The 21,049-nt window shown below is 55.4% G+C and overlaps 2 protein-coding genes across 2 annotated transcripts; both read left to right on the forward strand.

Moving 5' to 3' along the window:
- Positions 1-582: 582 nt before the first annotated feature.
- On the forward strand, positions 583-8,278 carry KIRREL2 (kirre like nephrin family adhesion molecule 2). Its single transcript, XM_045988918.1, has 16 exons — positions 583-740; positions 949-1,098; positions 1,675-1,824; positions 1,981-2,141; positions 2,503-2,653; positions 2,902-3,007; positions 3,117-3,265; positions 3,611-3,738; positions 3,830-3,962; positions 4,261-4,361; positions 4,501-4,720; positions 5,194-5,292; positions 5,587-5,690; positions 6,018-6,083; positions 7,224-7,262; positions 7,532-8,278. Exons 1-16 carry the CDS (start codon positions 689-691, stop codon positions 7,601-7,603), a joined length of 1,881 nt encoding a protein of 626 aa, XP_045844874.1. The 5' UTR covers positions 583-688; the 3' UTR covers positions 7,604-8,278.
- Positions 8,279-9,678: 1,400 nt separating this feature from the next.
- On the forward strand, positions 9,679-18,696 carry APLP1 (amyloid beta precursor like protein 1). Its single transcript, XM_045988681.1, has 17 exons — positions 9,679-9,910; positions 10,816-10,959; positions 11,710-11,842; positions 12,059-12,171; positions 12,401-12,534; positions 12,644-12,828; positions 13,288-13,418; positions 13,799-13,873; positions 14,669-14,827; positions 14,910-15,038; positions 15,920-16,019; positions 16,897-17,004; positions 17,266-17,289; positions 17,478-17,548; positions 17,784-17,846; positions 17,978-18,121; positions 18,238-18,696. The coding sequence occupies exons 1-17, from the start codon at positions 9,764-9,766 to the stop codon at positions 18,334-18,336; spliced, it is 1,959 nt and encodes a 652-aa protein (XP_045844637.1). The 5' UTR covers positions 9,679-9,763; the 3' UTR covers positions 18,337-18,696.
- Positions 18,697-21,049: the final 2,353 nt, after the last annotated feature.

Below are 21,049 nucleotides of genomic sequence, written 5' to 3' on the forward strand. Positions count from 1 at the left end.
TGGGGTTTTGAGGCGAATAGAACTGAATCCCCTCCTCTTCTCAGGAGTCCCAGTTGCCTCATCGGTGTCCTCTTCCTGACCCGCAGACCCAGGGGAGCCCCGAGCCCCGCCTCCCCAAGGCGCGGAAACTAGCGAAGCCCCAGGGGCTCCCATTTATAGCTCCGTTTCCACTCGGCGCGTTCCCTCCAGGACCTAGGCTGAGCAAGTTTCTTCCATTCTCCCCCGTCATGCCCCCCACAGCCTGGCAGGGTGCAGGTGTCCAACCCAGCCAGGACGCCCTCCTTCGACCCAGGTGTTCCGGCTCCCAGACCCCAATTTGGCTAGGGCGCCCGCCCACCGGGAGACCCGGGCCTGCGGTGCCCCCATTCATCCGCGTCTCGGCCGCGGGAGTTTCTCAATGGGAAGGGGCGGGTCTCCCAGGGGGCGGGGCGAGTGGGATCAGACCCTTCCCGGTTTCTCCGAGACCAAGCGCGCGGAAACCGCCGGTGTTTCAGATTGTTGGAGCCTGCGGCTGAGCAGACTTGGGGAACTCCAGGCCAGAAACGGGGTGGCTCCTAGCCTGGGGCGAAGAGTCGGGCGCGAAAGGCGCTCCGACCGGGGTGGTGAGAGGTGTGCCGTTGAGGAAGGAGTTTCCAAGGAAGCCAGTGCAACAACAAGTCTACGGGATCTTGGGGGACACACATGCAGAATGTTGGTCCCCGCCCTCCTCGTCCTCCTCTTCTGCCTCCGAGGGCATGCAGGTACCTGGGGGGAGGGGGGGATGTGAATTGCGGAGAGGATTGTTTGCCAGATGCCTCTGTATTGGGGTAGATGGAACGGGGTGGGGTGTGTGCTCAGACTCCTAGGTCTGCAAGAGGAGAACTCTGGGAGGCTGGACTCCTGGGTCCTGAATGACGGAGCTAAGCTGATTTTTAAACTCAACCTGGTCCCCTCCCCCTATCCTCCTAGGTCTGTCGCCCCATTTTCTGCAACAACCAGATGACTTGGTGGCACTGCTGGGGGATGAGGCCCGGCTGCCCTGTGCCCTGGGCGAGTACTGGGGGCTGGTTCAGTGGACTAAGGATGGGCTGGCTCTAGGGGGTGAAAGGGACCTGCCAGGTGAGACTGTTCTCTCTGCTCAGGAGGGGTTGGCTCCAGGTGGGGGTGCTGGGCTTGGGCTTTATCTGAAGTTTCTATTTTGATGTTTTCAAATTTGGGAAATTGTTGGGCTCAGATGAACATCTGGAAGAACTGAAGTTTTAGCTTCTTCTTTGGGGAAGTAGGGGATTTTTATTTGCATTATGAAATATTACATAAATGCAGAAACTCATAAAACATAAAGGGAAGCTTTGCCAAGTCGTTCTAAAGTAGACCCTCACGTGACTACTCCTCATGTCCATTGGCAGTTCCCCAGAAGCCTTCCTTTCTCCTTTCTCCTGTCATAGCCCTCTGCTCACTCCAGAGGTAGTATCTAATCTGACTTCTATGGCAGTTGCTCTTTTGCTTTTTTCTGACTTTTTCACCCACCCCCAGTTTGCTGTGACTCTGGATTGGGAGGGGGTTAGAGTCTCCTGGCCCAGCACCCACTTTTGGGTGTGGTGTCTTTCTGGTGTGGGATGTCTGGGGGTGGGGAGAGGGAGTTTCTGGGGCCAGAAACTCAGAACCATGGTGTGATTGCCTCTTCCTCAACTGCAGGGTGGTCCCGGTACTGGATTTCAGGGAATGCAGCCAATGGTCAGCATGATCTTTACATTAGGCCTGTGGAGCTAGAGGATCAAGCTTCATATGAGTGTCAGGCCACACAAGCAGGCCTCCGCTCTCGACCAGCCCAATTGCATGTGCTGGGTGAGGACCCTCACTTGTCCCTGGGAAGCCCAGGGGGACAGCCAGTGCTAACTGATTACCGGAGTCCAGGGAACCCAGAGGGGTGGTCAGTTAGAGCTGGGAAGATTGGGGTCTCTGGGCCCGGGATACAGCTCTGACCCCCAATCCACCCCACAGTGCCCCCAGAAGCCCCCCAGGTGCTGGGTGGCCCCTTTGTGTCTCTGGTGGCTGGAATTCCTGCGAATCTAACCTGTCGGAGCCGTGGGGATGCCCGCCCCACCCCTGAGCTGCTGTGGTTCCGAGATGGGATCCGATTGGATAGGACCACCTTCCACCAGGTCAGGTCCAAATCTCTATGCAGCCCTTGCCCATTCAGGGAAAACAGGCTTATCGAGAGGGGAGAGGGGCATGTGAGGAAAGAGGTTCAAGTGTTGGGACTCTTGGTATGTGATTAAAGACAAGAACTACAGAGCCAGACTACCTAGGTTCAAATCCTGGCTCAGCCACCTGCTGGTTGATTGGTCTTGAGTTCAAGCGGCTGAATCTCTCCATCTCTCAGCTTCCTTATCTGTACAATAGGGACCGTTATAGTCACTTCATGGGGTAATTGTACAGATTAAATAAAACGCTTAGAAGCGACAGGTAGTAAACACTGCATACAGGGTAGATGAAATCATTATTATTATTCATAACCTCCAGACCCTGCTGAAGGAAGGAACCACTGAGTCAGTGGAGAGCATCTTATCCTTGACTCCTTCCAGCCATGATGATGGAGCCACCTTGGTCTGTCGGGCCAGGAGCCAGGCCCTGCCATCGGGGAAGGATACAGCTATCACACTGAGCCTGCAGTGTGAGTGCAATCAGACCCTGGCTCTTAAAGAAAAGAGGGGCCTGAGACTAGAGTCTGGGATATTAGGAAGGAGGAGGTTTTGTGGACCTGTGGTCCTGGGGGAACTGGGAACTGGAGTCCTGGGCTCCTAGCTCAAAAGGAAGAGGAGACTGGGGACTCAGCCTGTGAGAGGCTGGGCATTGGATTCAGGTGCTCCATGGAGGTGTTCCAGGTCCTTGCTCACCGCTGACCATGACCCACCTCTACAGACCCCCCAGTGGTGACTCTGTCTGCAGAACCACAGACTGTGCTGGAGGGAGAGAAGGTCACTTTCCTGTGCCAGGCCACAGCTCAACCTCCTGTCACTGGCTATAGGTGAGGACGAAAGTCACCGGAGCACGGGTTTGGAGAGGACTGAGATTGGGACGTGAGTGGGCATGCCTGGGGAGCAGAGACAACACCAACAGCCCCACTCCGTCCGCAGGTGGGCAAAGGGAGGCTCCCCGGTGCTCGGGGCCCGCGGGCCAATGTTGGAGGTCGTGGCAGACGCCTCATTCCTGACTGAGCCCGTGTCCTGCGAGGTCAGCAATGCTGTGGGTAGCGCCAACCGCAGCACCGCGCTCGACGTGCAGTGTGAGCCGGGGCGGGGCCCTGGGTGGGGCCAAAGTGTGGCGGACCGGAGAGAGTCAGGGGCTTTAGTGGGGCGTGGCTGAGATGGGCAGAGGGAGGAGGTGGAGCCGGAATGGGATGTAGGCCGGGATTGGCTATGCTGGGTCAGTGCCACGGAGGGGAGGGGCGAGGGCGGGGCCGGGGCGTGTGAGCCGGGAGTGTGAGCCGCGAGCGTGAGCCGAGTGGTTATGGACCAGCCGCCTATCCTTGGGTCCTTGAGGCTGTCGTTTCTGAGTGACTGATCCCGGGTCAGAAGTTGCATCCTTGCATCCCTCCCCGGCCGTGCGACGCCTCCTCTCTCTCCTCCAGTCGGGCCAATTCTGCAGGCAGGGCCAGAGCCCATGTCAGTAGACGTAGGGGAAGACGCTTCCTTCAGCTGTGCCTGGCGCGGGAACCCGCTCCCACGGGTAACTTGGACCCGCAGCGGGGACGCACAGGTGAGACCCTATCTGGGACCTGTGGCCGCGGCTGGCGGTGGACGGGGCTTCCCCTCAAGGTCCTGCCCGTGACGCCCCTACCCTATCCCAGGTGCTGGGCTCCGGGCCCACGCTGCGTCTTCCGTCGGTGGGGCCTGAAGATGCAGGCGACTACGTGTGCAGGGCTGAGCCGGGACTCTCGGGCCTGGGGGGCGGCGCTGCGGAGGCTAGACTGACTGTGAACGGTGAGAAAGCGGCGTTTTCTAGAAGACCGGGCAGAGCTCGGGACTCGGAGCCCGCAGAGCGGGAGAGCTCTGAACGGGAGTGGGCGTGGCCTTGAAAAGGCGAGCTTTGTAGACCAAGCGGTCTGGGGTGGGAGCCGGACCCAACCCAGGCGAGCCTCTGAGAGGTTGAGTTTATTGAGGGGCGTGGCCTGCTTGATTGGCATTAGTGGAGAGGGCCAAGACCTGGCCCTGGCTTATTAGGAATTGGAGTTTCCGAGGGCCCGGCCTCCATCTAACTCGTCCACAATCTCCAAACCAGCTCCCCCAATTGTGACCGCCCTGCATTCTGCGCCCGCCTTCTTGAGGGGCCCCGCCCGCCTCCAGTGTCTAGTCTTCGCATCCCCAGCTCCAGATGCAGTGGTAAGGGAATGTCACCACTGTCGTGACTGGCCTCCCTGACCTCCCAGTCGGACCTCCAAAACTGCTATGACCCACACCCTGCCCGCCTTTCCCTCCCTTTCCAGTCTCCTTAATGACTTCCCTTTTTTTGTGCCCCCAGGTCTGGTCATGGGATGAGGGCTTTCTCGAGTCGGGGTCACGGGGTCGGTTCCTGGTGGAGACATTCCCAGTTCCGGAAGGCCGCGAGGGACAGGGCCCAGCCTTGATCTCTGTGCTACACATTTCGGGGACCCAGGAATCAGATTTTAGCCGGGGTTTCAACTGCAGTGCCAGGAACCGGTTGGGTGAGGGAGGCACCCAGGTCAGCCTGGGACGTAGAGGTGAGATCCTGGGCCTGAAGACTCCAAGTCCCCAAATGCCACAATCTCTAAGCCAAGGACCACCACATGCAGACAGCTTCAAACCTCTAGAGCCTCAAAACTATGAGTCCCTTGAATCCTGAGTCCCCCCCAAAACAGTAAATTCCTTTAAATGTGGAATTCTAAGGTGAGAGACCCCCACACTTAGGTGCCCCAAAGAAGGGAAGCTCCAAATATGGGGCATTGTAAAGTTTTAAAATGCTCAAACTCTAGGACTCTCTAAAGCCAGGCAGTTTAAACTTGTGGAACCCCAAATTCAAATGCCCTTAAACTGGAAGGACCCTAAGCTAGGGATTACAAACCTGGGTATCCCCAAACTTGGTGACCTTTTGAACTCAGAGAATCCACCCCAAGCAAGCTCTGAGTCCCTGTTCCCTGGTTCCTCCTGGGTCTCACACTTAGCCTCCTCAGAACACCCCCTGTCCTCCCCATAGACTTGCTGCCCACTGTCCAGATTGTGGCTGGAGTGGCTGCTGCAGCCATGACTCTTCTCATGGTCCTCATTGGGGTGACCCTCTGCTGCTGGCGCCATGGTAAGGGTCAGTGACTGAGCCCCACCTCGGTACCTTCGCCAAACCTGCTCCCCCTCCACAGACTGATCTGGCCTTGACCTCTATGTCCCACCTCTATGGTCTTGGCTCACCTTTGGGCCCTGATTCCTCCCCCAAGCCCTATGCCCATCTTCTCAGGGTCCTTAACCTCCCAGGTTCTCATTGTTTCCCAGCCTCCTGACCCAACCCAGTCCTCTTTCTTCCTGCTCATTGGTCTCCACAAACTGCGACCCTTCCCCATCCTTATCTCTGCTGTCCCACTGTCCCTGGCCTCAGCCTCTTTCTCCAAGCAAAAGAACCTGGTGCGAATCCCAGGGAGCAGCGACGGTTCCAGTTCTCGGGGCCCTGAGGAGGAGGAGACAGGCAGCGGCGAGGACCGGGTAGGATGCTAGGGTCCCCAGACACAACTCAGCCTTTGAACAATGAGAAACCCAGTCCCAACTGGGCCCCCCAACTCAAAGAGGGTCTGAGTCCCAACAAGTGACCCCAGGCTCCAACGCCCCCCAAGTCCACATATTCCCCTGACCCAGTTATCCCCTAGACCAAATATGTCCCCAGGGCCCTTTCTCTTGAGTTTAGACCTGAGCTCCAGCTGCTCTTGGTCCCTCCTGCCTGGCCTCCACTGTCCAGCTGGGGGTTGTCAGGGTCTTGCACTAGGCCAGGAGGATTCTCTGAGTACCCCCCTCTCACTAAGCATCCTACCCCAGGGACCCATTGTGCACATGGACCACAGTGACCTGGTTCTGGATGAGGAGGGGGCTCTGGAGACCAAGGTGAGTGTTGGGAAGGGAGGGGTTCCCTTCACTGAGTCTCCAGCTCTCTCCCAGCTTGGTCCTCTCCTTTTTCATTCTGTTGCCCCCAGACCTGGGACCTAGCCCCCTTTACCCTTCCTTACCTCCTACCTCCTGGGCCACTTCATTCACCTCTGCAGCCTGTTGGCACACCTGCTGATTATGCCCACAAATCTGTCCAGCCTTGGCCTCCCTCTTGAGCTCTCCCATCACAGTCCCACCCCAGGCCTCCTGGATGCCTCTGCTAGGCCCCTTCCACCTACCAGGTCCCACACTGGCCTCATATCTCCCCAAACCTGCCTCTCCTTTGGGGTCCCCACTTTTGAGCTCCACTGACCTCAGTCTCTAGTCCAGAGCCCTTCTCTGTCTCCTCGGTACATAGCACATGCCACTCTATTGACCTAAAACACTATTTTCCTTCCCATACCTACCTAATTCTGTCCTTCATTCCTCTGGTCTCGGCTCAAACATTTCTTGTTCTAGAAAACCCATGCTTCCCTCCTCACAGCCCTGATCGTGCTGTGTTCCACCTGTCACAACTGGGACCACTCTTTCCTGGCTTCCTGTCCCAGCCCTGAAATCCTGCTTGTGCTTCCCTATTAAGACTTATCCCTCTGCCTGTCCTTCTCCCATCACTACCCTGACACCTCTTGACTGTGGGGATTTGCCATTTCCTCTTTGGCCTGGGATCTCCATGAAGGCAGGGGACCCCAGTCTCTCCCCGTGGTAGTCACCTCCAGCAACAGCATAAGGCATGACACAGAATCAAAGCCTTGGGGCTGGTGGGCAGATGAATGAATGTCTTGGTCTCAATCTCTCTGTTCTCCCCTGCATCTCCTTCCATACCACCAACCCTTTGCAGGTCTATAACCCCCTGTGGCTGCCTTTCTCTGCCCATTTCCTTCTGTCTTTTTGTCTCTTGTCACTGTTTTTCTGTACCACTTTATCTTCCTATCAGTCTATATGTCTGTCTCTGTCTCTAGGTCTCAGCTTGCTTCTATTTCTAAGTCTTTTTCTCTCTCTCAGGGTCATGCTTTAAGTGTGTCTCTCCATTAGGGACCCTAACCTCCCCCCCCCCCCCATATCCTCATATAACTCATATAATCCCATTTGTTCCCTCAGGATCCAACCAATGGTTACTACAAGGTCCGAGGAGTCAGTGTGAGCCTGAGCCTTGGTGAAGGCCCTGGAGGGGGCCTCTTCCTGCCGCCCCCCTCCCCCCTTGGACATCCAGGGACCCCTACTTTGTATGACTTCAACCCACAACTAGGCATGGTCCCCCCCTGCAGACTTTATAGAGCTCGGGCAGGTTATCTCACCACACCCCACCCTCGAGCTTTTACCAGCTACAGCAAACCGACATCCACCGGACCCCCAGATCTGGCCCCCAGGACTCCACCCTTCCCATATGCTGCTTTCCCCATACCCAGCCACCCACGTCTCCAGACTCATGTATGACACCTCTCCAAATGAAGACTCCTGGTATCTTCGACTTGCCATAATGGATTGTCCTGATTTCTAAGGAACCAGAACAAGTTGGTGACCTTCCTCCTCCAAAACTGAACATTGATGGGAGAGAAAGATCATACAATTGTCTGACTTACTGGTGTATAGTCAGGTCAGCCAAAGGGGCTGCCCCAAAAGGAGCAAGATGGCCACTTGACCAGCTATTCCCCCTGCGTAAAAGGGATTGAAGATGGCAGATGGGCTCTTTGTAGAGGGATGGGGATGGGGGTGATAGGAGTTAGAGGCAGGGATGGAAATTATTTCCAGACATTGAAAGAAGAGATTTCAAAATGACCACCTGTACTGAGAAGACAGGAAACATAGGAAGATCTAGATAGAAGCCAGACCAGGCCCTGTCCTGGTTCTCCCTGAGGAGCATTTTGCTTGGCCAATGGAAGCGCAGCCAAGATGGCTGTTCATTCTCTGGGAACCCAAGATGCCCACTATCTTGATTCCTTCCAAATTCCTTCAAGACCCTGGAAAAATTGAATCCAAGGAGTGAGGATAGGGTGAGAACTGTCATGAGGAAAGGGAAGTGGGTTGGGTTGTGTGGGGGTAGAATAGGTGATGAGAATATTTATGTTTAATAAAAAAAAAAAAAGTTGAGAAGTGAATGTGTCTTGGGGATTCTCCTAGCATTATCACCCTCCACAAGGAAGGATTCCATTAAATCTGCCCTAAGAATGGATAAAGAAGATATATTATATATATATAATGGAAAACTATGCAGCCATCAAAAGAAATGAAATCTTGCCATTTGCGACGATGTGGATGGAACTAGAAGGTATTATGCTTAGCGAAATAAGTCAATCAGAGAAAGACAACTATCATATGATCTCCCTGATATGAGGAAGTGGAGATGCAACGTGGGGGTTTGGGGGGTAGGAAAAGAATAAATGAAACAAGATGGGATCGGGAGGGAGACAAACCATAAGAGACTCCTACTGTCACAAAACAAACTGAGGGTAACCAGGGATAGGGGGGTAGGGAGAGGGTGGTGGGGTTATGGACACTGGGGAGGGTATGTGATATGGTGAGTGCTATGAAGTGTGTAAACCTGGCGATTCACAGACCTGTACCGCTGGGGCTAATAATACATTATATGTTTATAAAAAATTAAAAAAAAAATTTAATTTAAAAAAATCTGCCCTAAGGCCCTTCCTCTACCCTAGGCAATGAAGTGAGAGTAGGAACAAAACCATGAGCCACCCATTTAGCACTCCAGGTTCTTTCAACATACATCTACGCAAACATACATGCACAGGTGCGCATACATGACAGGACTGCTCCAGTGGGCTTGGGGTAGACAGAATTCTAGTTATTTGAGGAGACAAAGCAGTGAGCCTTGAAGAGGAGGACGAGAGGAAGAAGCTAGAGAGAATAGAGATGCCATTGTCCTTAAAGCAAGGATGGGTTGAGTCCTGTGGTGCTGGGCACCTGACTCAGGTCATCCTTAAAGAAACGGCTTTGATTTATGAATCCTTGAGCTAGGAATTAAAGGTCCAAACACCCGGGATCCTTGGAAAGCAGAGCAGAAGGCCAAGACTCCTGAGTCTTAGGAAGAAAGGGGTGGGGGGGAGAGGCGAGGGTGCTTGGTCTCTGGTCCTGAAAATGAAGACGCCTGCAGCCCAGACTCCCGGATCTGAGGGAGAAGGGGACTGGGTCTCACCTGCTGTGTTTGATTAGGGAAGTTTCCCAGTCCTGTATTCCTGGGACCTCAAGGGAGGAATTTGCTGGGGGGAGAGATTTCCAATGTTGTCATGCCTGTTAGAGAACCCTGATTTGTGAGTGGGTGTGAGGGAAGAGAAAGCTGGGCGTGAGGGTCCTGAGGAAGGGCTCAAAACGGCGGAGCCTATGACCCAGACTCCTGGCTAGGCCCTTGCATGGGGTGGGACTCCCGGAATCTCTAGGAGGCGGGGGCTTGGCGCTGGCTCCCACCCGGGGTTCCCGAGCTGCTCCACTCTGCGCAGAGCTGCCACGCTATTGTCCTGGCTAGGAAGGCGGGGCCGGCGTGGGGCGGGGCTGGCGGCGCCGGCGCAGCCCGGGGGCGGCGGGAGGAGGCGGCGGCGGCGGTGGCGCTGGGAGCTCCTGTCACCGCTGGGGCCGGGCCGGGCCGGGCGGGAGTGCAGGGGACGTGAGGGCGCGAGGGCCGGGACATGGGGCCCACCAGCCCCGCCGCTCGCGGTCTGGGCCGCCACCGGGGCCCGCCGCCGCTGCCGCTGTTGCTGCCGCTATTGCTGCTCCTTCTGCGCGCGCAGCTCGCCGTCGGGAGCCTGACCGGTGGGAGCCCCGGCGCGGCCGAGGTGAGGCCCGGCCGGGTCCTGGGGGATGGGGGAAGGGGCGGGACCGGGCCTTGGACCCGGACGCAGACACGTCCGGGGCAGAAAGCGCAGTCTTTCCAGCCAAGGGGCCGGCCCCTATACGCCCCTAACGGCACTAGGCATTCATGAACCCAGGAGTTCTGGCCCCAGCTCCCCCATCTTCTGTCCTCCCAGCTGCCTCCCGCCCCTAGCTTAGGAACTGGCTGTTCCAGAGCCGCTGGTCCCGAAAGTCTAGCCCCCTCAGACCCTCCTGACCTAGGTGACTCAGCCCCTACCCCTTCCCACCTGAACACGGGACCCACCAGACAGTAAGACACCTGGATCCAAAAATGTTTGCCCCTTGCATCCTCTGGACCCATTTGAGGGCCCCCGCAGCCTCCCAGAACCCAGGAGTCTAGGTCTTCAGCCTCCGACCCCCGACCCAGGATGTAGCTCTCCAGCCCTCGAAGGATTGGTGTCCAGGCCTGCAGGGCCCTGAAACCAGGCCTTGTCGTCTTTGCACTGGAGAATGGGACCCTGAGCTAGGGATGGAGGGAGGAGGGGCCAGAACGCCTGGGTTCTGGCCTCCTCCCCCGCGATTCAGTTTTAACCCCTTCGGGCTCCAGTGCGGCTGCGCCCGGGTGGGGGCGGAGCCTGTCTCCGCGGCAACAAAGCCGCGAGATTCCCGGGGGACCCGGGTCGCCATAGCAACAGGAGAGCTGGGGCGTCCCCGCCCTGTGGGAGCTGTTTCCTGGGGAACAGTACCTCTTAGGAGGCGGGTGCGCGATGCTTTGTGAAGGGGGCTGGTGTTGGGGGTCTGAACCTCTGGGTCCTAAGGAGCAAAGGTCCGGGGGACCCACGTGCCAGCGTCCCGGGGCCCTCGCTGACCCCTCCGACCCGACCCTCAGGTCCCGGGGTCTGCCCAGGTTGCCGGACTATGCGGGCACCTAACCCTTCACCGGGACCTGCGCACCGGCCGCTGGGAGCCAGACCCACAACGCTCTCGACGCTGTCTCCGGGACCCGCAACGCGTGCTGGAATACTGCAGACAGGTGGGCGGGACCTACTGAGAGGGGCGTGGTCAGCGGGAGAGTGGTTCCGAGACCCGGCCGCGTCGCCCAAAAGGAGCTAGTGGTACAAAAGGCAGGGTCCAAGGAGAATGAGGGATATAAGTAGGCAGGAGGAGCTGGGGGCGAGGCCAAGAAAGAGGCATATTTAGGATAGAGCAGGACCTGTTTTTGAGAAACTAGGTCAGGAAAGGAGAACTGGGCAAAGAGAGCCAGCTAAGGGCAGTATCTAGTGAAGAGACGGAGTTTAGAAATCTGTGGTGGGCTCCTCAAAAAGTAGGGGTAACGGTGGGCGTGGCCAAGGGAGGGGCGGGGCCAAGAAAAAGATCTTGTGGGCGCAAGATAGGAAAAGGGGTGGGGCCCAATGAGAGTAGGAAAGTCAGGAGGCGTGGCTACAAAAAGGTAGTTCTAATACAGAAAGAAGGGATGCTTCCTGAGAAGCCAAACCGAGGAAGAGGTGAGGCTTAAAGGTGGGCCAAACCTACTGGGGGAAAGGACAGAGGTGACACGAAGAGAGGTGGGTATTAAATTTCTGGGTGGTTGGCGGGGCTTCTGAGGGAAAGCTACTGGGGGCGTGGCCAGGGGGCCTGGCGGGCTTAAATATCTATGACCGGTACTACAGAGAAGCAGAGCCTAGGGAGATCATTAGACCCTTGAAAAGGGACTTGGCCAGTGGAGAAGCACGGCTGGCAGGGGCGAGGCTGCGAGCTGATCGCCCCTACCCGGTGCCCCCAGATGTACCCGGAGCTGCAGATTGCACGTGTGGAACAGGCAACACAGGCCATCCCCATGGAGCGCTGGTGCGGGGGTGCCCGGGGTGGCCGCTGTGCCCACCCCCACCACCAGGTTGTGCCTTTCCGCTGCCTGCGTGAGTCACAGGCTGGGGGAGGGGATTAGAAGCGGGGGGGGGGGGGGTGTCTCCCAGGGGTGAGATTCTGGGCCTCGGGCTCAGGTTCACATTAGGTATCTGGATGTCTGGTGCCAGAGTGGGGCAGAGAAACCTCTGAGATAAAATGCCTGGATTCTGAGGAGGCTGGAGCTAGTGTCTGTGGGAAGGTCTCACTGTGGTGCCCCCATTCTCCAGCAGGTGAATTCGTTAGCGAGGCCCTGCTGGTGCCTGAAGGCTGCCGATTCTTGCATCAGGAGCGCATGGACCAGTGCGAAAGTTCAACCCGGAGGCATCAGGAGGCACAGGAGGTCAGGACCCTGGCCCACCCCATCCTCACCCCCCAGAACCCAGGAGTTCAGTCCCCTAAGGCCCCATCCCCTCCAGAACCTGAGTCTGGACCTCAGCCCCCTCTTCCCAGTGGATCAGAATCCCGAATCCAGGCTCCAGCCCCATCAGTCCCCAAGACCTAGACATCTAGGCTCCCCTCTATCCTCTCCTAACCCACAATCCTGACATCTGGGCCTACTCTTCCCACAGGCCTGCAGTTCCCAGGGCCTCATCCTGCATGGCTCTGGCATGCTTTTGCCCTGTGGCACAGATCGGTTCCGAGGTGTGGAGTATGTGTGCTGCCCCCCTCCGGTGACCCCCGATCCGTCTGGGACAGCAGTTGGGTGAGTGGGAGGGAATCCTCCATGCCCATCCCAAGGCTCCTGAGGCAGGAAACAGAAGTCTGGGGGCGCAGGTCAGATTCTCATTGTCCTGAGTGTTCTGTTCCCTCAGTGACCCCTCCACGCGGTCCTGGCCCCTAGGGGGCAGAGTCGAGGGGGGCGAGGAGGAGGAAGAAGAGGACTCCTTCCTGCAGCCAGTGGATGATTACTTCGTGGAGCCCCCACGGGCTGAAGAGGAAGAAGAGGAGGAAAGAATTCTACCCTCAAGCTCCCACAGCCCTGTAGGGGTCAGCAAAGGTGAGACAGTCTCTGGACCCCTCGTTCCCTCTACCCTGGATGGAGGATGATTTGAGGGAGCCTTGGTGTAGGGGTATCTTTAAGAGGGAACTGTTGGGGAGAGACCCAACTAAGGGGAATGGAAGGGATGGGAGCAACTCTGGATAAAGAAAAGGTGGAAGGGCTATCCTGTGAAGGATACAAAGGGTTGAAGATGATCTGGGGGTACTTGGAGGTGGAGGAGCCATCTGGTTGTTCCTCAGGGTTCTTTTGGGGAAGGCTGAAGGATGGTGTCATGGATTCCTAAGCCTTGCAAGAATAGGCCTAGTTCAGAACTAGATCTCTCACGATGCCTCACAGCAGCTATGGTTATGTGGACACATGGTGGCCTCCAGTGTGCTCTAGGAAATGCAGTTCTCCAGGAAGGGAAGGTGACCTGGCGCTGGGCTTCAGGCTGATTCCCTGATCCTGGCCTTGCAGCGACCACCACCGCAAGGCCCACGGATGGTGTGGATGTGTACTTCGGCATGCCTGGAGAAATCAGCGAGCATGAGGGGTTCCTGCGGGCCAAGATGGACCTGGAGGAACGTAGGATGCGCCAGATTAATGAGGTAATGACCCTGGGAGCCCCAGGATTTCCCACAACACAGAACTCCCTAAATAAACACAGAATTCCTCAGGCACACATTGAGGCTGCCTCCAAAGACTCCGCAAGCCCCCATCAATCCCTAGTCCTCAACAGCACCTCTAAGATGATCAGGGACCCTTGACCCACTTAGAATCCCACTAAGATGCCACCAAGATTCTGTGAAAACTCTGGTACACTGTATTCTTCTACTTTAAATTCCTTCTGAGCCTCAACCTCTGGTGAATCCGAAAGCCGGTGGAACCTAAGGGATCTGGAGCCTCCAGAGTCTTGAAGAGGGTTTGGGGGGACTCACTGGGTAGAGCAGGGAAGATTCCAGGATCCTGAAGCTCCCCTTGACCCCAGGTGATGCGTGAATGGGCTATGGCAGACAACCAGTCCAAGAACCTGCCGAAGGCTGACAGACAGGCCCTGAACGAGGTAGGATACCCTCCAGTGGGTCTTACTCACCCTCCGCCACTACCTGGGACACACCTGGTCTCAGCCTGGGTTCTGGCCTGGTCCGGTCTCCCTCAGTTCTGTCCCTGCTATATTGGTCTCTCCTGGCCCCACCCTTCCATCTGGCCCCACCTCTCTGGGCCTGTGGCTACCAGACCTTTCTCTTCTCCTCAGACTGGCCATGTTTAACCTCCTCTTAACCTGATGCTTACCTCTGAGGGCGGCTCTATGCTCCTCTCCCCAGCTGACAGGGCCTTCTCAGGCCCTGCCCCCTGACTCTGGTCCCACCCCTCTAATCTCACTTTTTTTCTATCCCGGCTCAGTAGGCCTGGCCTCCTGACTCACCAGTCACCTTTAGTCCTGGCCGGGGTTAGCCCCACACCCTGACTCTTGCTCCACTCCTCTCTGTCCTATTCACACAGAGACCATCTCCAGTTGGCCCTTCCCTATCCTGTAATACTTGGAAAGTATTTCCCTTGAATGTGAGCCCGCTCAGTTCCTAGATTGTTCCCACCTGTGCCGTTTCCCTCCTCAGATCAGCTCCCATTTGGCCTGGTCCTGCCTGGCTGTGCCTGGCCCAGTATCCCCCCCCACTTCCCCTTCCAGTCAGTGTCCCGGACCTAGTCCCACCCTAGGGTGGATTCTGCTCATGCCTAGACCCACGGCACCCTCCTCCACTACCCCGTGGCCCTAGAGCCCTGCCTTTCCAGACTGCCTTTGCCCCGGACTCTCACCAGTCTTCACCTTTCCTGGCCCTGTGCTCACCCCCCTCGCCAGCACTTCCAGTCCATCCTGCAGACCCTGGAGGAGCAGGTGTCTGGGGAGCGACAGCGCCTGGTGGAGACCCACGCCACCCGAGTCATCGCCCTTATCAATGACCAGCGCCGGGCTGCCCTGGAAGGTTTCCTGGCGGCGCTGCAGGGGGATCCGCCTCAGGTGTGGGAGCCGAGGTGGCGGAGGGCGGAGGGTGGAAAGGTCTTGGGCAGGCCCGGGCAGGCAGCCTTTCTCCCTTGGGCAGGCGGAGCGTGTCCTGCTGGCCCTGCGGCGCTACCTGCGGGCGGAGCAGAAGGAGCAGCGGCACACGCTGCGGCACTACCAGCACGTGGCGGCTGTGGACCCTGAGAAGGCCCAGCAGATGCGCTTCCAGGTGCTCTGATCCTTCCAGCTCCCAAACACCCCGTTCGCCCTCCGACCCCAGTGTCTAGGACCCCATCCCTCAAGACGCCCTTTCTGTCCCTCGGACCCTCTTCCTATCCCTGGCAACCCCCCACCCCGGTGCCTTGGGACCCTTTCCAGCCCCTTGGATCCCTACTCCTCAGACCCTGGAACGCTGCCCTCACCCCCACCCCCCCACCACCACCCCTGTGCCTCTGACCCCCTTCTTGTCCCTTGGATTCCTACTTCTTTTCCCAGAATCCCCCTCCTGGGCCTTGCACCCTGTTCCTGCCCATCTGCTCTCCTTTCTCCCTCGCCCACTTGTGTCCCCGGCAGCCCTTTTTCTGTGTCCTCAGATCCCAATTCCTATCTCTTGGATGTTCTCTTCGTGTCCTGACTACTCCATACCTGACACACTTTTGAACTCCAAGTCTTGCCCTTGAGCCACATCATTTCCATAGGACCCCCTAATCCCACTTCCTTCTCTGCAACCCCTGAAACCTCACTTTCTACCCCTCAGACCTTACTTTCTGCTCCTCCTACTCACTCACGTTGACTTCCTGTCTTCTCTGCCGTATTCCTTGTATCCTGGACTTATATTGTCTCTCATGCACTCTTCCTGGTGACTACTCCTTTCCCTTCTGCCTTACTTCCTTTTCCAAGCCCCTCACTTCCTGTCTGCAGTACATCTTTTCCTTTTCTTTTTATTCTACTTCTCCTCCCCCACTTTTTTTCCTCCCGTGGCCCAATTCCTGGCCTTTGGACCCAACTTCCTGTCTGTCGTATATGCTACTTTTCCTTCGACCCTGTTGACCTTCCTGCTTCACCCTGCCTCAGTTTCCCTATCTCTCCCCACTGCTTCCTCCCCCACAGGTGCAGACCCACCTTCAAGTCATTGAAGAAAGGATGAATCAGAGCCTGGGGCTCCTTGACCAGAATCCTCACCTGGCTCAGGAGCTGCGGCCCCAGATCCGTGAGTGCCTGTGACCCCCAGTTTCCATTCTAGGGCTTCTTACGGCAGGAGCCCACCTTCTGTTGGTTAAAGCAAGTGGCAAACCCAATCTAGATTTGAAGGCAAGGCCCCCCCATGAGAGAACAAACACCAGAAACTACGACCTACCGCAGCCCCAGATCTGTTGTGACTTCCTACTAGATATCCCACACCTAACCCTGTTCTTTAAAGAAGCCATTCTCTTGGGGCACCTGGGTGGCTCAGTTGTTAAGCATCTGCCTTTGGCTTAGGTCATGATCTCGGGGTCCTGGGATCAAGGCTCACATCAAGCTCTCCGCTTCTTCGGAAGCCTGCTTCTCCCTCTCCCTCTTCCCCTGCTTGTGTTCCCTCTCTCACCATGTCTGTCTCTGTCAAATGAATAAATAAAATCTTTTTTTTAAAAGATTGTATTTATTCATTTGACAGACAGAGATCACAAGTAGGTAGAGAGGCAGGCAGAGAGAGAGGGGGAAGCAGGCTCCCCGCTGAGCAGAGAGCCCGATGCGGGGCTCGATCCCAGGACCCTGAGATCATGACCCTAGCCGAAGGCAGAGGCTCAACCCACTGAGCCACCCAAGCGCCCCTGAATAAACAAAATCTGAAAGAAAGAAAAAGAGAGAGAAAGAGAAAAAGGGAGAAAGAAAGAAAGAAGATAAGGAAGGAAGGAAGGAGCCATTCTCTTGAAACTTCAACCTCAATCCTCCCTGCTAGGGGTGTCTCCATCTAGCTCCCCCACTTTCCCAGATCATACTTGCGGCTATACCCACTCTACTATTAGGGTGGCTTTTGTTCCCCCAGTTTTGTTTTGAGGCATCCCTAGGCTCATGATCTCAACCCCCTTTCCTCATGTTCCCCTCAGAGGAGCTTCTCCACTCTGAGCACCTGGATCCCAATGAATTAGAAGGCCCTGCCCCGGTGGGCAGCAGTGAGGACAAGAGTGGGCTTCAGCCTCTGGATTCCAAGGATGGTGAGTTAACCCAAATATGATAGCCCCAGACTTTGGGGGACAGGCCCCCAAACTCTATGCTAATCCCCTAAAGTCTGGGGCTATCTTACCAACACAGTGAGTGGGAGAGGATAGGAACAGATGTCTGAGATTGTGCAGACATCTGTAGGATCCTTGATCCTCCTGCCTTGGCCCCCGGGAGGGTGTGTCTCCACCCTTCCCTCAATGATGCCCTCCTTTCTTCACTGTTCTACCTGTCTTGCCTCCTCTGGCTGCCCGCAGACACCCCCATGGCCCTTCCAAAAGGTGAGTATCTCCCAGAATAGACCCCAGCCACCAAATCCCACTAGTCCCTGCACCCAGAATGGGAAAGGGTCCATCCTTTGGGAACTCCAGACCTGCTGGGTAGAGTCCGGAGTCCCTTCTGACCGCCTCCTCAGGCAGGCATAGCACCATTCTCGACTCTCAGGAATAAGATAGGACTTGGGGGTTAGGGTCCACAGAACAAGATGCTGCATCCTCTGGGAAAGAGAAGATGTCCCCCCTGGAGCAGTATGAGCGAAAGGTAAGTCAGACCTGTGGGAGCCTGAGGGTCGATGGGAGAGGGGTCCTGGACTCCAGCATCTGAAGCAGGAGGGTGTTAGGGGGTTGGATTCCTTGGCCTGAAGGAGGAAGGGATTGAGAACATGGATTTCGGGGTCCTAGGGAAGAAGAAAGCTGGGGGATGCCCTACTGGGACCCAGGGGTGGAGGAGGCCAGGGCCCAGACTCCTGAGTCGCTGACACCTCCTGCTTCCCCAGGTGAATGTGTCTGTTCCAAGGGGTTTTCCTTTCCACTCATCGGAGATTCAGAGAGATGAGCTGGTAAGAGGAGGACTATTCTGGGGACTTAGGGGGAGAGGTCAGAAGTCAGTGGCTAGGCTGTGACTCCCAAAGCCACACAGGGCCTTGGTGAGCCTCAGAGATGGCCTCTGCCCCATGTCCTCTCCACGCAGGCACCAGCAGGGACAGGGGTGTCCCGAGAGGCCGTGTCTGGTCTGCTGATCATGGGAGCAGGTGGGGGCTCCCTGATCGTCCTCTCCCTGCTGCTCTTGCGCAGGAAGAAGCCCTATGGGGCTATCAGCCATGGAGTGGTGGAGGTGAGAGACATAAAGACATGGGATGGGGGAGGAATTCCAGACCCTGGACGCAAAGGAACTGTGAGATCTGCGGTCAGGTCCCTATGCCCCTCTGTTCCTCCCTGCCCCTACTGCAGGTGGACCCAATGCTGACCCTGGAGGAGCAGCAGCTGCGGGAACTGCAGCGTCATGGCTACGAGAACCCCACCTACCGCTTCCTGGAGGAACGACCCTGAACCAGCCCCCTTTAACCCCTTTGGCTGAGCCCAGACCTACCCTCTTTCTGGAGCCCCAGAACCCCAACTCCCAGCCTTGCGGGGGGGGGGGGAGTGCCTCAAAAATGTTCATTTCACACCCTTTGTGAGGGGGCTGGAAGTTCTCATTTCCCCTTTCCAATTCCAAATTCCATTCCCAGGAAATCCCCAGATATTCCCAGCTGCCTCCCTGCTTGGGATTCCCTCACCTTAATTTATTTTGTAAGTTAATTTATTGTTCCTTAAGGTGACCACCAGCTTGGTCCCAGTGTGTTGTTCCCTAGAATTCAGCCTCCCATGTGCTCCCCACTAACAAGCCAATAAAATCCTTCCCCCACCATGCCATCCTGCGTCTCTGTGGGGGAATCGGTGTGTAATCATAGTTCTGGAAGCTGCTGTGGATCCCTGCCCAGGCCTCCTTCACCTCCTCAAACAATGTGGAGGAGCTCAAGGATCTGGGATCTAAAAATCTGGGCGGAGCCTGTAGGAGGGCCGGGATAGGCGCGCAGGGGGCGGGACCCAGACTGGACAGGTCCCCCTGCCCACTCAGGAGCTTTCCGTGGTGCTGAACGGTTTGTTTCTTCGGGACCTCTATTTGCTAAATCCCAAGATAGACTCCGAAGTTCTGGCAGTTTCTCCTGCCTTCCATTCACCCTCACACTCATTCACACATAGCATCCACCCCCAACCTGCGATTCCAAGAAGGGAGTGAGAATCTTGAACCCCTCTTCTATTCACAAGTTTTCATCCCTTCTTTGGGAGGCAATAGGAATCCCCCTGAAGTGTGTAAATTCCAGTTATGTGTCCCAGAGAGGGGAATGTGATGTCTGCAAATGACTATTGGAATTTAAACCCTCATGTACCCCGTCTTATGGCGTTGGGGTTAACCATCTGCATATGCTTTTCCCTGCCCAAAGAGGGTGGTTACAGAAATTAAAAGGGTTAATATTTGTGGAGATGTTAGAACTGTGCCTGCTACTTCATAAGTATTTGTTAAATAAATTTTAAAATAATATGGAAGCAGGGACGCCTGGGTGGCTCAGTTGGTTAAGCGTCTGCCTTCGGCTCGGGTCGTGATCCCAGGGTCCTGGGCTCTAGCCTGCATTGGGCTCCCTGCTCAGTGGGGAAGTCTGCCTCTCCCTCTCCATCTGCCTCTCTCCCCCCCTCATGCTCTCTCTCTCTCTCAAATAAATAAATACAATCTTAAAACGGTATGGCAGCAAATACTCATAAGGCACTCACCCTATGCCAGGCACTGCTCCCAGAGCTTTTTACATACATCGACACACTTAATCATTACTTCTATCCCATGAAGGAGGTACTATCACTCTTCCCTTTTATAGGTTAAGAAATGGAGGTAAGAAGTTACATCACATGCCAATGGTCAACATCTAGGAAGGGTCAGAGCTAGGGATTCAACCAGAACAACCTGGCTCCAGTCACCATATTCTTACTCATTTTGCTAACCTGCTGTCCAGTAATTTGAGGCTGTCCCATATGCTGTTCAGGGTGTGCACTGCAAAATTCCAAGGGATAGCTTTCACTTTCTACACATTGTAGATTTGCCTTTTTACCACAACTTCCCAGCAGGTGGCAGTAATATGTCATGTTCTAATGTCAGCTTAGTACACAATTTTCTGGCAGATGGCCTAGGGAGGAAGCTCCTAGAATTAGATTTTCTCCCAAAGAGCCTATGAGCTCAGAGTGTCTCATCATAATATATACATGTAATTAAAGTCATGTATCTTAAATATAGACTTAGTAGACATCGGGAAGAAGAAGATGCCTACATGACGCGAGTTGCATACAATGATACAGCTACGTTGGAGAACCTGGTTTCCAACATCATTCTGATACTGGTTAAACCTTCAGTTGCGCTGTACTGTACCTAGCAAAAACCAATGACTAGATAGGGGAAAAAATGCTGCCTTTGTGTTTTCACAGTCAAGGGTGATCAATGGGCTAACTGAATAAGGAGCTCCGTGGGACAGGAAGAGAAAGGCCATTTTGCTCCGTATGCTCAGCGTGTGATTCCTTACTAATGTTTACATATTAACGGTGATACTTAGGGTAATTAGTTTAAAAAGACTTATTACTGGAATTCCAGCAGGGGATTGCTATTGTTCATTTGATGTTCTTGTGCCATTAAGTTGCCCTTCTTTTCCCATTGAAAACAATTTGTTAATTTTTCGTTTAATAATACAGTTTCTTAGAGACATTTTATCATTCTGTCATTTTTAATATGTGTGTGCATGTGTTTGTTGATACATCTTGGGATATATATCGTATATGTCAGTAGGCTCTAAGATGCCATCAATGATAAAAAATAAATATCCTTATGGGGGTGCCTGGGCGGCTCAGTCCTTAGAGTATCCAACTTTTGGTTTCAGCTGAGGACGTGATCATGAGTCCAGGGATGGAGCCCCATGTTGGACTCCACACTCAGCACGGAGTGTGCTCGTCCCTCTCCCTCCCCCTCTGCCCCACTCCCCACTCCCACACTTTCTAAGACAGATGGGTGTATAGAGAGCTAGATAGATAAAATACCTTTATGCAAAGGAAGAAATACAGAAATTAAACTATGCCCTACAATGACTGTAAGATGCATTCCAGTTAAGTTCTTAGAATCTACGGAATAACGTTCCTATGAATTCTTCACAAGTCAGCTGCCACAATGGGCATCCACAGAAGAGCA

Source organism: Meles meles, chromosome 19 (assembly GCF_922984935.1).
Source record: "Meles meles chromosome 19, mMelMel3.1 paternal haplotype, whole genome shotgun sequence".
Classification (NCBI taxonomy): domain Eukaryota; kingdom Metazoa; phylum Chordata; class Mammalia; order Carnivora; family Mustelidae; genus Meles; species Meles meles.